This window comes from Colletotrichum tamarilloi, assembly GCF_030869305.1.
Source record: "Colletotrichum tamarilloi strain Tom-12 chromosome Unknown Scaffold_5.1, whole genome shotgun sequence".
Lineage (NCBI taxonomy): Eukaryota > Fungi > Ascomycota > Sordariomycetes > Glomerellales > Glomerellaceae > Colletotrichum > Colletotrichum tamarilloi.
The window spans coordinates 243,419-259,286 of NW_026849388.1; the positions used below are offsets into that span (position 1 = coordinate 243,419).

The following is a 15,868-nucleotide window of genomic DNA, read 5'->3' on the forward strand; positions in this document are numbered from 1 at the left end:
TAGGCGAAGCTCAACCTTGGGCTTATGGGAGTGAACCACCCGAAACATGCTTGTGCTGAAGGTTGAACTCGGGCAGTATAGCACACCTCAGTCCGAAGGGTGGATGCATCCTCACTGTCCATGGAGTCTTCACATCAAACCCACCGAGTATTCCAATATTGATACTGCAGTATACGCATTACCCTGCATCGTATGTTCCTCAGGCCGACACGCCACTGGACGGCTCTCACCCAATCCTCTATAGGCACCAAAGACGCAACAGCTCTTAACAAGCACTGTCCGTTGTAGTCGATGGCCGAGCGGTACGATTCTATCGTATGTTGGCTCACGGTCCTACATAATGCCATGGATTGCTTGTTTTTTTCCTACAGAGGCTACGGGTTCGAATCGAACTCCATCGCCGCGCTCCCCCCCCCCCCCCTCCCTTCTCCATCTCTCCCATGAGTTCGTGATCACCTGGCCCTACTTGCCACGCACCGAAATTGTGGTACTGAAATTCCGCACCTTATACTCCCTACTATCAAAAATTCGCGCGGTAGGATTTACGGCAACAGTGTCATAATCGATGGCGTCGAGTCCATCCGCGCAGACACGGCGGGTTAGTATTTAGACGCCTTGAAGGCTGCGATCTCTTGCTGGCAACAATGACCTAGAGGCCTTTTGTCCCTTCTCTTGTTGGCGTAATTCTCGACACGATACACACGCCAGCCCGGTCGGAGGTGCAAGACAATTCGTGTCCACCCATTCTTCAAGTTTAAGGGTTCTTCTGTCTAGGATGAAGGGCAGGGTATCGTCTGGCGTTACAGCCATAGAGGTAGAGGCAAGTAGTATTCCGCAGAACCATTCCGTCATCGCCAACAATGTCTATCAACCAACTTCCTACCGAGACTCTGTTGCTCATCTTCATGGTGAGGTATACACGTGTCAAAGAGACAACAAGCGTCATCGGACGACATCGGGTATCGACGGCCGTACGATTTCGCCAGCGCACCTTGTGGACACCCACCAAAGACAGTTGACACGAGAAAGAATCACAAAACGCGTCAATAAATTTCAAGGCTTCAAAAACTTTCCAATAACCCGTCTATGCATAGGTATCATCATCATGTACTTCTTTTTATCAACCCCTGCGCACCCACATTCCCTTGACTAGAATCCAAATAGGTCATACCACTCATCCCATCCCTCTCTCCTCGTGCACCACGTCCTATGAGCTCTTACCCATGTTGGCGTCCAAAAGTTTGTCAAGGTCAGCCATCTTCTTGGCCGCTTCCCTCTCCTCAGCCTCCTTGGCAGCCTCCTCCTCGTAGCCCTCCACCTTCATGTCGTTCAGTCCAAGCTCCTCTTCCTCCTCGTGTGTGCGGTCGTAGTACTCGCGCTGGATGGATGGGTCAGGCGCAGGAGGGTCGACAAGCGGCTGAACGAAACTGCTGGCGAGGGGATCGGTGAGGATGACGGTAAACTCGCGGTTGCCGCTGATGGCCTCGTCGAGACCGTCAAAGAAGGCGGTCCACTTTGACTTCTCAGCAGGATCGAGAGAGTCACCGCCGGATCCACCGTCGGCTTGGAAGATCTGGCTCTTCAGGTCGTCGCGGACCTGAGTCAGGAGACCCTCGATGGTGGTGAAGCGACCGCCAAGGGTGCCTGGGTTGACTGATAGGTTGAGCTCGGGGCACTCGAGAGCGCAGGTCTCAGACTTGAGGATATCGCGGGCGAGATCGATTTGGCCATTGACCTTGATGATGATCTTTTCTCCCTTTTCGGGGATCTCACCACCGGTCTTGACGTCGTTGGAGCGGTAGCCGCACTCGTCGCAGACGGTCGACATGAGGACGACCTGCTTGAAGTGGGGGATGTCAACCATCTTCATGTGTGTTGTGCATGAGTGCATGCAACCCGGACAGCTGGCGGGGAAACTGTAAACTTCGTTGGGAATGATGTCGCCCTCAGCGGTCAAGCCCGGGTTGGCGGCGGCAGCCAGCTCGTCGGCCTGTGCGGCAGAGATGCCCAGAGCCTCGTTCTGCTCGGCGCTGCGAAGGTACTCGTGCTTCTCCCACTTGCCAACACCGTCCTTCAAGTCGGGTGTGATGAAGGAGTTGCCGGCGGGGTCGTCGACGGTGACGCGGAAGGGGAAAGAGCTGCCGTCGAGCATGGCGCGGCCCTTTTCGATAATCTCGGCAATCTTGGGGTAGACTTCGGGCATCTGCTCCTTGCGCGCTTCCTGTCCAAAGTCGAGATCGTTGATGATTGTGCTGAGGAGACCCTCCACATTTGTAAGCTGGCCCTTGCCGGCGGGCACCTCGAGGTCGAGCTCGATGAACTTGACGGTCGCCGTGTCGGACTTGACAACCTGGCGCGCAAAGTCCTCCATCGCGGTCAGGCGGAGCTCGTAGTGTGTGCCCTTGGGCTGGATGGAGCCTGCAGGCTGGACTTCGCTGTTGGCGAAGCCGCACTCTTCGCAGGCAAATGACATGATGATGATTTCGCGGAAGTAGGGGATCGAGGTCAGGAGCAGTCTGGTGTTTCCCTGAACGCCAAGTTAGTAAGACAATCAAACAGTTGGGAGGCAGCGCATGCTCACGTTCTTTCCGCAGTTCATGCAGAGAGACTCAATCTCCTCGACAACCTTCTGGTCGTCGCCGCCATCGACCTTGGAGCCGATGGCCTCGAAGAACTCGTTGGGGGTCGTCTTGGAATCGGGGGCGGCCATGGCGAATGATTTGTTGTTGGTAGGTGTTTCTTGTGAACTGTCGTACTTTCTCTTCATTGCGCAACGACGGGGTCTCGTTGTCGGGTTTTTGTTATCGGGGTCGCGGGGGATCCAAGATTGACTCGGTGGGATGGCGATGGCGGGGTCTTGAAATTTTTGGAGGGGCAATCGCAGCTGCAGGCCCTGCAGGCCGGGCACCGATGTGTGTCATTGAGCGGGTCCCTGGGTTCCTCCCAAGGCAGGAAACCTTCGAGAATATTCCCGAGAATAGCCCGCCCGCTGGCTGGTTTGTCATGGCCGCCACCGATAGAGGACCACGGAGCTGGATGCCATATCTTAGCCCAGAGGCCAGATGTCGTGAGCCTCATGAAGCGAAGGCTGTATAGACAAGGCCTTTTTCAACCCAGTCGACCAAAATCAGCAAGACTCAGATTTCTGGCCCCCGAAGAAGAGGTCTTGGCTTGGCTAAGAAGAGCCTGCAGCCCTGCCTTGCGGTTCTTCGCACGCTTCTTGCTGCTAGAGTTAGACGTGGCCGGTTTAGCTGCCTCGGCCACAGTGGCTTGTTGCGTCTTCGCCGCGGACCGGTGCTCAGTTTTGGCCCGGCGTCTCACGGCCGGTGGCGGCGCAGGAAACGAAATCTTGGTGACGCGGCTGCACTTCCCACAGCTGAAAAGCTTTCGCGTGCCAGACCGCTGCTGAGGTTCGAGCTTCGTCTTTGATGCTTGAGTCGTGACACTACGTCTCTTCCTCTTCAGTGCCTTTTCGGTCTCGAGCTTGAGCGTAGTGCCCTGACCGGGAACCATGATGTAACCGCAGGCGCCGCAGACGTGTTGTCGTTGAACGTCGTTCTGCTCTACGTCGTTGATGAACATGAGCTCGTTGTGGTGGCTCATCAGGTACGCTGAGGTCTCGGGAGCGGACGCCCTGAGGAGATGAGCAGCATCATTAAGATAGCTCAAATGCGCTGGCAAATTTGAGGCGTCCATCCTCTTACTGAGATCCTCAGGAACTTGGTTTGGAAGAAAAAATGAAGGTGACGATGAGAAAACAGAGTAAGTGAGTCCTAACGTATGGTACGCTGATTTTGGGTTGTTTGGTTGACGGTACCCCACTCCCAAAGCACTAAGGTACTCTGCGCAGTCCTCAAGGTGGCAGCCGTGGTGACCCCTGTAAAGTAGTCTGTTGCCCCAACAGAGTCGCAACACCAAAGATTTTGGTCGCATTCTGCACTCAGTGAAGGATTACACGATCTTCAATGTCCAAGGGTATTCTTACTTCGCTTTAGACAACTTCCAACCACAAATCAAAGTCATGATGGCCGATGGGAAGGGGAAATCGCGAGGTAAAAAACCCAGGCCTGAAAACACAATATCCGCAGCCACTAGAGCTTGGCTCATCTCATTACCGCCACAAACTCAACCATGGCAAAGCCAAGACGAGCTTGAGACTCTCCTCAACCAACACACACCCAAACGCTTCACAATCTATGAGCCCATGCTGTTACTCCCTAGTGGAAGTTTCAGCAAGGGCTCATGGCCAATCATCCTCAACCACCCAGACGTCAGCGAAGATGAAATCCATCACCTGTGGGAAACAATCCTTCGAGACGTCTCCAAGACCGGCTCAACAACCCTGACGCATCTCGCCGTCAATGAGGGGATCCCTCTACAAACGGACACAGATTCGGAGAGTTTAGCTGTCGAAAAGAGCGAGAACATCCTGCGAACGCCAAGCGGGCTCAAGATCCTCCATGGCGACTTTGGCCCCTCCAATAACCCCGCCAACCCCTCGCCCCAAGATTTTGAGGGAGCTTGCTGGGTGTCGACTAAGCAAAACGGCATACATCAAACATGGGCTCCTCGATGGACCATGTTCAGCCGGGGTAACATCAAAGAGAAGACGCGCCTCCTCGACTTTCACAGCCAAGCCAGTCCAGACACCACGTTTCCTCGCCGTCAAGTACTAGCACCTGCTCTCAAGAACTATTGGGCGGTGGACATGTACGCAGGCATCGGCTACTTCACCTTCTCCTACGCAAAGCTGGGACTGAAGGTCCTCTGCTGGGAACTCAACCCATGGAGCGTCGAAGCGCTCCGCCGCGGTGCCGTTGCCAATGGCTGGCGAGTCAAAGTCGTCCAAGGAAAAGACCTGAATCTACCAGCTGCACAACTCTTCACGGGCGACGAGCAAATCATAATCTTCCTCCAGGACAACCAGCAAGCCAGGCCCAGGATAGGCGATATGCGAGCGTCGGGCACGGCAGTCGACATCCTACATATCAACGGCGGCCTTCTCCCCACTAGCGAGCCTACGTGGCGACCGGCCTGGGACATCACCGCGGGGTGCGAGAACGACTGCTGGCTCCATCTCCACGAGAACGTCGGCGTCCACGAGATTGAATCGCGACGCGCACAGATCCAACGCCTTTACGACGGTTGGGCGGAAACGGCAAACGGCGGCGGGCGAGCCGCGACGGTCGAGCATGTCGAATTAGTCAAGACGTACGCGCCCGATGTATGGCACTGCGTCTTTGATGTACATATTACAAGATCTAGTAGTGTTACATGATCGTTTCATGAATCTCTCTCTCGTCGACGTCGTCATATCCTGTCCTGCCTTATGTATTCATCATCCCCGGCCCCGGCCCAGAAGGATCCGAAGCGGCTATGACCGACGGAACTTTTGCGGAATGTTCTCCTCCACGACGGCCATGTGGTCGAGCTGCTCTTGCCTATCCTGCGCGTCCTCCATCGCCTCATGCTTCTTGAAATGTTCGATATCTTCGGGGTGCGTCAGGTCTTCGAGCTTGGTGTTTTCGTCATGGTACCTAGATGAGGCGAGTTCCCGTCAGCTCCTTATTCTTCCTCTATGTTGATTGGGACCGCAGCAAATGACTTACTTCTCCCAGTGGTGAATCTCGTACTCGTACTCGTCGTCACCGTGGTGTCCCGGACCCATGCCGACGTCGGGAAGCGTCTTGCCGCTGGCGATGAAGGCGTCCCACTCGGAGCGGTTGACGTTGCCGTCGTGGTTTGTATCAAGCAGCTCCATGAGGTCGTGGAGGATGTCGAAGCGCTTCTCCTCGGAGACGTGGTGATTCGTCTCGTCAAAGAGGCCGTATGTGCGGAGGATCTCGTCGCCTTGCCAGACGCCGTCGCTATTGTAGTCGTGCAGGGTGAAGAAGGAGGCCGAGTCCCAGCCTTCCATGTGGTGCTCCTCTGTAGATGGACGGAAGAATTATCAGTCAGCAAACCCAGTCGCGCATATACTTTTTCGGATATCTCTAGGATTCTGTAACTCTTGCATACCAGCCATGTGCTTCGTCATCCAATCGGCGTTTTCATCGACTATGGGTTTCTGGCTGTGGTCGCCGCCGCCGTGGGCGAGAGCGCGGCTGGCGAGTGCCAGAGCGGCGAGGTATACGGTGTGCATCGCGGGTATTATCGCTGGAGGTACTTGTCGGATTGGGAGTTTGCTTTCCGTGTTAACGAGATGGAGACGCAAGTTTGCTGATCGTTGACGACACGTGTAACAATTGCAGACAAAAGGTCAGACACTCTTGAATGAGGTACACAATGGGAGCTAGGCGCCGCTGAAGTTGAACAAAGAGCCACCAATGGAAGGTTTTTGGGGGGCAGATCGATGGGTACGGTATCTAAGTACCTAACTTAAACCAAGGTTCAATTAAAAGAAAAAAGGCTGGAAAAAAGCTAGGCCAAGGCGGGAACTTTGCGGTGTCGGATTGCTAAGGAGAACACGGTGGACTGGAATGGGGAATGGAGAACCAGGAACGGGGGAATGGGAATATTCACAGGAACAGGTGGCGTTCCGCCATGGCCAATTCAGGGGATTGCCTTCGGAGCCTCATACACTCCCACGCTTCCGTCCCTTAGCCTTTAGGGAGCGGCAGACGCACAGATCGGCGATTGACAGGGGCCCGCGGGGGTGCCACGGGGCTTAAACATTCTAGACCCGGGGTCGCGGCGTGCCAATTAAGCTTGGGTGCCTCGGTGACGCAACAAACCCATTCTCAACACCACCTCAGCTCCCGAACCCTTTTCTTCTCCAGCTTGACACTTGACGCCAAAAACCGATTCGACCTTGCCCGCCAGCATAGGAAGAAAAGAGAAACGCAGCGAACACCAATTGAGACAGCCGCGCATAAAGCAACGTGCCAAGAGTCTCAGGACTGATATTCAGCTCCTACGCGCCTCGACGCGTCTTGCGCCAAAAGTTCTTCAACCTATACAATCTCACTCCTCACAATGAATCGATCCATAGAACAAACGCTCCTCTCGCTGATGCCAACTCACGGCTCAGCTCTGCCGCCTTCCCTGGTAGAACTCGCGGGATCCTTACTAGCACAGTCAAGACACCGAGCAAGCACATTAAAAGCAGACGAGGAAATCGGGCGGCTATACGCATGCGCTCACATCGCCTGCGATAGGTAAGCTCACACCCAAGCACAACCCCCTTCTGCTTGAGGGAGATACTAACACACGCACTCTGCCAGACTCAAAATCAGCCTAGACCTCCCCCCAATCGAACCCCGACCGCCAATTACCCCTCGAATCTACAAGCGCCTCTACAGCCACCTCGACAACATCCTCCCCAACACAGCCCTCAACCGCACCCCAGGCAAGAACGGCACCCCGCGCAACAGGCAACGCCACGGCGTCGACTCCCCCGTCAGGACACCGCACCGCCCGACCCCGACAAAGGACAGATCCCTCGCGCAGTTTCGAACCGGCGGCAACTCGGTGGCAAACGGCAGCGTCCCCAACACCCCGACGAAATCCACGGGCAAAGTCGCCTACCCGTCCGACAAGTCGGGCCTCCACTTTTGGATCCAGCCGACGATCCGCCTCATGTGCAGGGAAACTAACCAGAAGCACCTGGCACCGACGATGCTGGCTGGCATGGAGTACGTCGTCGTCCCCGGCGGGCTGCGGACGCGTGACGCCTGGGTGCGGGAGAACCTGGCCGCGCTGTGCGGCGCCGTGTATTTCTTTGTGGCGCAGCAGGTCCGGAAGCTGGCGACGGGGGAGGATGTGGATCGGGAGAACTACGTCCCTGCACGGAAGCAGGTGCTGGAGCTTTTGGCCAAGGCGAGGGAGGAAGTTGATGCGCGCGGGTTGGACGAGGATGAGGTGTGGGAGGGGTGGGCGCCGGTCAAGAGCAAGGACTTTGATGCTGCGGTGAAGGAGGTCTCGGAGCGGGGATGGTTGGACGCGGATTGGTATCGTAGTTTGGGGGATGTGATTGAGGCGGGCCATGTGATTGCTGATAGCCATGGTCGGGGAGGGGATAATGCGGGTGCGTACAAGGCGCCTGTACGCGGGGCGGACACAATGTTTCTGGAGCGGTATGATTTCTTGAGCGAGAAGAAGCGCAGGGATTACAGAATATGGAAGGAGAGTATCCTGAGGAGGATAGACTTGATGGAGAAGGAAAATGGTGATGCCATGGAAGTAGATGGCTAGGGGGGAGGGGGGTGAGAAGGATATCAAATACCACGACGAAGATCCAAGGGAAATGCCTAGACTGGGAGGCACTTTGTCATATGAGGCTGTTATTGTGATTAGCGGAGCCGGTCTGCCGGACGCGGCGACGATAAGCTGGTCAGTTGGCGTTCGAAAGAGGCCATCAATCTGTTCGGTCACTGTTGCTGTGACTATCACGACACTTTCGCGGAAGCCCTTCTACAACTCCATGGAGCACTGCTGAAGCTCCCCAGGGGGTCAACCTACCCTCTCATTGTTCCCCAAAAGTCATGCCCATGTTGTAAGCCCATGTTGTAGGACTGAAACTCTAGCTTCGATCGTCGGAGTGAACCCAACTCTCTCAAGCGTATCGTTCACGCGATTTTAACCTGGAATATCCAAAGTTCTCAATAGCAGCGCGAAGTACAGAGTGAAAACTTCAAATTCTATAAACGATATGTGCATGCTACTTCTTTTTCGAACCATCGTCATGAGCATCATCACAAAGAACTTCTTCCCCCTTTCCACCCCCAGGCCAAGAATCACTGATCGTCCTCAAGCCCAACCATCTTCAAACTCTCAACCCACAACCTCTTCTCCGCCTCGGGGTCAAACGCCGCCGGCGCGTACCCCGGAGCAAGCATCCCAGCATCGGGCTTCATCGCCTCCGCCTCGGCACAATCCTCGAGGTACTTGCCGCCCTTGCCCTCCCACTCCTTGGCGACGGCAGCCCAGACGGAGGTGGCGGCCCCCTGCGCGGGGCTCTTCATGACCTTGTGGACGGCCGGGTCCTTGATCATCTCGGTGATCTCGGGCTGGTGGCGCTGGAGGGGCGTCTCGATGCCGCCCGGCATGAGGCTGAGGGCGTGGAGGCCGCGGGCGCCGTAGCGGCGGTCGAGCTCGTTGGCGAAGAGGATGTTGGCGAGCTTGGCCTGGCCGTAGCCCGCCCAGGGGTGGTACTCTACAGTGTGGTCAAAGTTGAAGTCTTCGAATTGGATGCGGCCGCCGCGGTGGCCCGAGCAGGAGACGGAGATGACGCGGGAGTTGAAGGTTGGTGTTGAGGAGGCGAGGAGGGTTGACTTGAGGAGCTGGAAGAGGAGGAAGTGGCCTGGATTTTGGGTGTTAGTGGAATTGGAGTCCCCTCTGTTGGCATTGTGAGTTGAAGTGCTTACCGAGGTGGTTTGTGCCGAATTGGGTTTCGAATCCGTCTACGGTCTTTCCCTTGGGGCAGGCCATGACTCCTGCTCGTTACATTAGCTCATGTTGAGACCCCTTTTCACCCGTCCCCTCCTCAAATATCACATACCAGCATTGTTCACAATGACATTCAGCTTATCCGACTTTGCCAAGAACGCCTTGGCGCCCTCCCTCACGCTCTCGAGAGATCCGAGGTCCAACTTGATGACCTCGACCTTGCCGGGCTTGCCATCCGAGAGAATATCCTTGGCGACCTCGTCGCCCTTGGCAACGTCGCGGACGGTGATGTAGACGTCGGCGCCGGCGACGTGAAAGGCTCTAGCGGTTTCGGGGCCGAGGCCGCCGGGGGAGCAGCCGGTGACGATGACGACTTTATCGGTCCACTTTCCGACGAGGCCTTGGTCTTCAACAATTTGGACTCCCGTGGGGCGGCTGTCGTTGGGACCGGAGGTGTCCTTGTGTTGTTCGGCGTAGGGTGCGAGGATGGACATGGTTGCTTTTTTCGATAGAAGGGTGTGTTTTTGTGATTTATAGCTGTGGACTTATACGTCTTCTTCGTGATTGTGGAGGAGGTTGTTTGTTGAAGTTTATGGTTCTTCTGTGCGTTCTTGTTAATCTGATTGATGGTGATGATGATTATAATTCGAGGTGATGGGAGGTTTCGTCCAGTATTTATTTACTTCGTCAACCCCATGTCTTGAAGTTAGTTACATGACGATGTCTCATGGAGATGCGGCCGACGCGGCCGCACTGACCGCATGGGATGCGGAATGCCTGGAGCTAATGACCTTAAAGCCGCATTTGCTAGGGGAATTTCTGGATTTTAGAATTAAAGTTTAGTGGTATCGATGCCATCCCACCTTCTTTCAAGGTCCCGGTGGGATTGCTATTGATGCACCAGAAGTAGTTGTAGATTTTGTCTTCTGGAGCTGGAGAACCAAAAATTCATCGTGGCTCTTTGCTCACAACTTGGGAATAAGAGCATTGTTGAGCACTTCCCATACGGTTCTATGTAGTCGATACTTCCTAGCACCTTGTGTTCTGAGCCTGATACCCGTACTCCACGTTCCGTCGTTAGATAACGACCAAACATTTCAACAGCTAGGCTCTGTCGACTTGGCTGCAAGCTCCTGACGGACAGTCGTGCGGACAAAGGTCCGCATTACATAACAACCCGCGAGTCCGCAAATGTGGGCATCATTGCAGGATGCGGACAGAATTAAGACCGACGCGGGATTGAAGTTGACTAAGGTAAGGTACGAATACGTAATCAGGCCGGAATTAGGCGATAAGATGGCGATGACAACCATCCTTACGTAAGGCACATTAGAGGGAGTCTCAGAGGAGATATCCAGCAATGGAAGCACGTGATGGCGGGATTAAGGTCTCGAGGCAGACGGCACGTGCATCTCGACCCACACCTGCCTGAGAGGCATCAAGCACCTCATCACAAGCAAAATAACCTCGTCCATCCCATGTCCAGACCCAAGATGACGCATCGAGAGCCCGTGCCGCAGATTCAGTCTGATGATTAACAAGGTGTGCTGACAACCCGAGCCTGAGGTCCGGGACAGAGTCAGCAAGTCAGGTCCTGAAGTTCGAAACTCGGATCGATACCGAGGGCCGGTGTCGTCTGTGATTGGAACCCGGGGGCGGGCGGGCAGCTTTTGGGAAGCTCACCCCTGCTCCCCGCTCTTATGGACCCTACACCTTTTGAGGTTGTTCGTAAGTCCGGGGTGCCCAGGGCTGTGCAGGGCATGGCGAAGCTTCAGTGCCCCCAACTTTCCAGGGACCATGGAGCCATTCCCAAGGTAGCCTTCCAGGGTGGGTGAGCTGAGGAGCTATACGGATGATACGGATAGACGAAGCAGGTGAACAGCTTATACGTGCTTATGTACAGAGCGAAATTTTCTCGCCTAGACCGGAAGAGACCGGTAGCGAGATGAAGCTGAGGAAGACGAATACTGGTAATCCGAAAATAGAGCACGATGAGCAAGACATGTCGACTAGATTTTGTCGCTGTTCATGACATGCGAGTCGCGTCATGAAAAGATTGAAACACCACCGCGGCTGTTAATCTCCACGTTATCACAAGTGCTTACTCGGTTCATGACGTTACCAGCCAGGAAGCACCTTGGAAGTTGACAAGAGAAATGTCCTGGTCTTGGTGAATAATTTAGTACATTAAATGCGTGTGTTCAGATACGAAACTACATATCGATGAATAAGGTACTAGGGGAGGATGGTATAGGTACGGCTTTGAGTTAGGTTGCTCATGTTGAAGGTGTTCGCCTAGAAATCCTCTATTACCAAACATGGGAAAATACAAAAATCGATGCCCAGTGCACTTGCAATAACCACGGCCTCAATCCCAAACACCGGGTATGCGAATACAGGAAATAGCCATCTGCTTCCCACTTTCCACATTCTGTTCTCGCTCCTACCCAGATAGGTGCCAAGGCTCTGCTCTCAGGCTGTCAGGGACACTGCAATCGTGTTGGAGGCATTCCCCGCATCTTTCCAGTGCGCCAATCGTCCCAGCAATCATTCCCTAGTCCTTAAACCCCTACCCCTTCTAGGCTTCCAGGTAGGTAAGTATCTCTCCCTAAGTCTGCTTCCTTGTGAGTACCTCTTCCTGGTCCCAGCCGCTAATTTGAGTCGAATCAAAACAGATGATCCAGAAAGCTTCGTTGGAAGACGCAATGTTGGCTTCCGTTCCCTCCGCCGTTGGACACCTGTTGGTCAAGGAACCGATCCAAACCAAAACATCCCCCCAGATTCCCGCTCAGACACCGTTATCCGACACGCAAGCCATCACGACGACTGGCCCTCCAACTTGGACACCGGGCTCTGCTTTCCAAGTCCCATACTGCCACAGACGCACTCATCTCAAGTGTGGCTCAAAGGAAGAGGCAGAACCACCACGAAGCCCCCAAGTACACTCCTTGTACCGATCCTCTCATCTCTCTGCTGCTCACCCCCCTGGTAGACAACCCACAGCTCAGCGGCTGAGCAGCATACTGCCCAATCACTACAAACATCGACACACCAGCGGAGAGTGAAGCGAATCCCACACAGAGCGCAAACTGCCGCCTTCGGAGCCTGATCCATTGCAGTGCAAAGCCCAGCATAGCAGCCAGTCAGTACTGCACGAATACCAACAGGGGACTTGCCATCTTACACCCATATCGACGTGCATTGGTGCACATGGGAAGCTGAGTGTACTCCCCAAACACCTCTTACACTCCGAGGAAGAGACGAACAACGAAGGGAAGAAAGGAAGAAAGGGCACAAGACAACGAGACAGCGGAAACAACGGCGGATCAGCAAAACAAAGTTGGCATAGACAGACCAAGGGCCGTGTGCAGTGCCCATCTCTACCCGCACAGCCCCCCGCCACATCGGGCCCCTCCACCAACAACCAGCCTCCCAGTCTACTACGTCTGTACGGATCCAATACGTCGGAGTACTCTGTACAGATACCTTACCTCGAGAAAGCTGTGGTGTCTACTCCGTCCACCCTTAAATCGCCAAGCTCAGTGTGCCACTTGCACGACTCCATTCGCAACCCACCACTCATCCCAGAGCTTCCCTGGCCCGATTTGACCGAGCGAGCCTCGCGTGTTGCTGCTTCCGTTGCGACCGCTGCTGCTGCTTATGCTTGTCTTGGGAAAATCGATGCAGAAGCGAGAATAAGCTGCATCAGCCCAGCTGCACCCACTCAGAACTTAGGTGCCCTGTTTAGCTGCTTCACCTTGCTGAGGTACACAAGTCGCGCGACCTTGTGGCCTGGGCTGAGAGGTCTTGTTTCTGCTGGTTACTGCTCTCGATTCTTCTTCTTTTCCACCCCCCATTTCCGCACCCTCTCCAACAACCGCCCGCCGGTCACATCTCCAGACTCCGGAACAGGGCGCCGCTTTCTCCAACCCCTCCGACCTGACTTTGCGCCAACTCCCATCAACGCCCATCTCGACGCTGGAACGCGCACTGCTAGCAGTACTCACCACAGCGCCCGACCCGACGAAGCCAAACCCCAGGCTACCGGCCAACTGCGATCCGTTCATGTAATGCCGCCGCTTGGCCTTGCGCTCTGCTCTTGCTGTTGCACGTCCCCGATAGCTTGGACTCAACTGTCTGGACCCCACACCCACCAGGCGGCAACGCGCACAGCGCCTAGGAAGCACGACTGCCGCCCACCGACACGCATGAGAACCTCACCTCTATCATCCGCCCAACGCCATTACCACTTTCACGCCGACGAGAGACGCATTCTGGATACTCTGGCGATCCAGCCAGTATGGCCGCCTTCGTGAGGGTTTCTGGTCCGCCCAACAGCAGCTTTCTGGTCGGCTACCCGGGCATTTCTGCGACGCTAGTACGTTGGACCCTCTGTGATGACGTCGGGGAGGCTGATGTGGTCAAATCACCCTTTGCGCGCTGTTTGCTGACACGTTTCTTTGCTCGCAATATAGCCCCGAATCGAAGGCAAAGTCGAGATCCGTCCATCACAGGGCTATTCCATGCCCGTTTCCGTTTCGCTGGTGCGCATTTGTCTACAGCGGAGAGAAACAATACACCCCGCCGCCGAGAATGTTGCGAAGAGGCACCTGGGAACCCCGAGAAGGGAAACGACGGACGTAGTCGGCAAAGAGCTTCTGCTGTTCAGATGTCAATCAGGAAAGGATGCTGAGAGCGTCATTGCGATGGATTTGCCGTTTGTCCTGTTCATCCCGTTTGGAAGAGGTGGCGAAGAAACGAACCGACGAATACCCCCGGCATCATTGCAACTCCCCAGCCGAACGGCCGAGACGTACTACGAGCTTGTTGTTACCGTGCAACAAGGACACACCCTACAGAACAAATACTCCTTTCCTATACCACTCCAGCGATACGACACTTTGTCGACCTTCGGCATGTACAACAAGCCAGAGTCGAGGCAAGTCAGCGACGCAAGCGTTGTCACACTGGGCATCTCGGTCCCCAAATGGAGCTACGGCCCGCTAGACCCGATAACAGTCTATATAAAACTAGTACCCAATCCCGACTGGATGAAGAAAGCGTTGAAGGTTACGATTCAGAAGATCACCGTCACCATCGAGGAGGAGATCACGTACAACCCAGAAGGCGACGAGCCTACGAAGAAGGTCAACAAAGTTGCCAAGAACACGCAGTTGGTCAATACGAAAATGCCCGAGGCTGGATATGCAACAAATTTGGGCTTAGTGTTTCCCTCAAAGGACTTGCGCGATCCGGACGGCATCATTCGCAGAGGAAAACCGGCCTTTCCGCTCTATGAAGTTACTTCGTTCACGACGAGCTCAACCTTGTACAAGATTGAGTTTTATTTGACGGTCAAGGTACGTCTATCAGACTTTGCAATAACTTACCCATGCTCACAGACTTCACTAGGCGCAGCTAGGATCGACCAGAGATTTGACCGTCAGGCAGCCGCTGGTTATTTGTCCAATGGACCAGCAAGCGTGTAAAGAGGAAATGGACGCCATCGAACAGGCTGCAAAGGACGCCTCGCATGTCGACCCGAACAACCCTATGCTCCCTGCCCGGGCGATTGTTTTAGCGAACGACCGAGAGTCTCTCAAGACGTTGGGATTATGTCTGGTGGGAGGGCAGAAGAAACCGCTGATTGAATGAACGACTGGCCGAAATCGTACGGAGTAATTGTATGAATTGCGTGGCGGAAATCTTGGCGCCGGGCTGCGGGGTACGAGACCAGCCAGTCGAGAGGGCTGGCGATCTACCCCGTAACAGCAAGCTTATATCTGATAGGGCTGGTTGGTTGCATACTTGCTTCTGCTTTCCAGTCACAGATTTTGCAAAGCTGTGGCCCCGTGACAAGGTCGACTGAGCCGGCGCAACTGTCGGAATTGAAGAAACCTGCTCAATGGATGGGAGGAGGCCAAAAAGGGAGACGGGATTGATGTGGTGGCGACCGATTCTGCGCCATGCATACGTACCTGGACGGGGGGACACGAGTTTTGGGAGGGAACGAATACCCCTCAATGGTTGGGTATTCTCGTGTCACAACCAAGGGGCCTGCTGTCGGCGTTTACACGGACGGCCCTACGGTAATTCGACAGGACATGGCATCATCACGGCACGGCACGGCAAGGCAAAGGCGTTGGCGGGGGTCTTCCGGGTCAAGAAACACTCGAAAGAGCCGGTAAATCCAGGCTCCTTGTGCATTTTGGCGAAGCACGTTTGGATGGATGTGATTATCATGAGATGACGAAACTTGGACGAGGAGGCGATGTGTGTGTCTTGAGTTGAGTTGCCAAGGAGAGGGAGACTTTTTATTCGAAGTTGTACATATTACTCACGAATAAGAGACGTAAAGAGACAAGCAACTCGGGATGTTGGATGATGAATCGAGGAGTACTCCCATTTGCAATATGCACTCCAAGTGAGCGTAGACTTCACTCACCCTTGCCAGGGACGAAAAGGGGCGATATAAAACAGC

General features: G+C 54.7%; 7 protein-coding genes across 7 annotated transcripts; 3 read left to right on the forward strand and 4 right to left on the reverse strand.

Annotated features, from left to right (window-relative positions):
- Positions 1 to 1,207: 1,207 nt before the first annotated feature.
- CTAM01_02176 (ZPR1 zinc-finger domain-containing protein) lies at positions 1,208 to 2,710 on the reverse strand (the record flags this gene model as incomplete). The annotated part of the gene is made up of 2 exons (XM_060518215.1): positions 1,208 to 2,527; positions 2,582 to 2,710. 2 exons carry the CDS (start codon positions 2,708 to 2,710, stop codon positions 1,208 to 1,210), a joined length of 1,449 nt encoding a protein of 482 aa, XP_060386848.1.
- Positions 2,711 to 3,108: 398 nt separating this feature from the next.
- Positions 3,109 to 3,696, reverse strand: CTAM01_02177 (RNAse P Rpr2/Rpp21/SNM1 subunit domain-containing protein; the record flags this gene model as incomplete). Its single annotated transcript, XM_060518216.1, has 1 exon — positions 3,109 to 3,696. The coding sequence occupies one exon, from the start codon at positions 3,694 to 3,696 to the stop codon at positions 3,109 to 3,111; it is 588 nt and encodes a 195-aa protein (XP_060386849.1).
- Positions 3,697 to 4,021: 325 nt separating this feature from the next.
- Positions 4,022 to 5,278, forward strand: CTAM01_02178 (tRNA wybutosine-synthesizing protein; the record flags this gene model as incomplete). The annotated part of the gene is made up of 1 exon (XM_060518217.1): positions 4,022 to 5,278. The coding sequence occupies one exon, from the start codon at positions 4,022 to 4,024 to the stop codon at positions 5,276 to 5,278; it is 1,257 nt and encodes a 418-aa protein (XP_060386850.1).
- Positions 5,279 to 5,374: 96 nt separating this feature from the next.
- On the reverse strand, positions 5,375 to 6,142 carry CTAM01_02179 (uncharacterized protein; the record flags this gene model as incomplete). Its single annotated transcript, XM_060518218.1, has 3 exons — positions 5,375 to 5,537; positions 5,610 to 5,928; positions 6,019 to 6,142. The coding sequence occupies 3 exons, from the start codon at positions 6,140 to 6,142 to the stop codon at positions 5,375 to 5,377; spliced, it is 606 nt and encodes a 201-aa protein (XP_060386851.1).
- Positions 6,143 to 6,975: 833 nt separating this feature from the next.
- CTAM01_02180 (origin recognition complex subunit 6) lies at positions 6,976 to 8,193 on the forward strand (the record flags this gene model as incomplete). The annotated part of the gene is made up of 2 exons (XM_060518219.1): positions 6,976 to 7,157; positions 7,224 to 8,193. The coding sequence occupies 2 exons, from the start codon at positions 6,976 to 6,978 to the stop codon at positions 8,191 to 8,193; spliced, it is 1,152 nt and encodes a 383-aa protein (XP_060386852.1).
- Positions 8,194 to 8,735: 542 nt separating this feature from the next.
- CTAM01_02181 (short-chain dehydrogenase) lies at positions 8,736 to 9,881 on the reverse strand (the record flags this gene model as incomplete). Its single annotated transcript, XM_060518220.1, has 3 exons — positions 8,736 to 9,301; positions 9,366 to 9,434; positions 9,500 to 9,881. The coding sequence occupies 3 exons, from the start codon at positions 9,879 to 9,881 to the stop codon at positions 8,736 to 8,738; spliced, it is 1,017 nt and encodes a 338-aa protein (XP_060386853.1).
- A 3,806-nt stretch (positions 9,882 to 13,687) lies between these two features.
- CTAM01_02182 (arrestin) lies at positions 13,688 to 15,042 on the forward strand (the record flags this gene model as incomplete). The annotated part of the gene is made up of 3 exons (XM_060518221.1): positions 13,688 to 13,765; positions 13,863 to 14,747; positions 14,800 to 15,042. 3 exons carry the CDS (start codon positions 13,688 to 13,690, stop codon positions 15,040 to 15,042), a joined length of 1,206 nt encoding a protein of 401 aa, XP_060386854.1.
- Between the last annotated feature and the right edge of the window lie 826 nt (positions 15,043 to 15,868).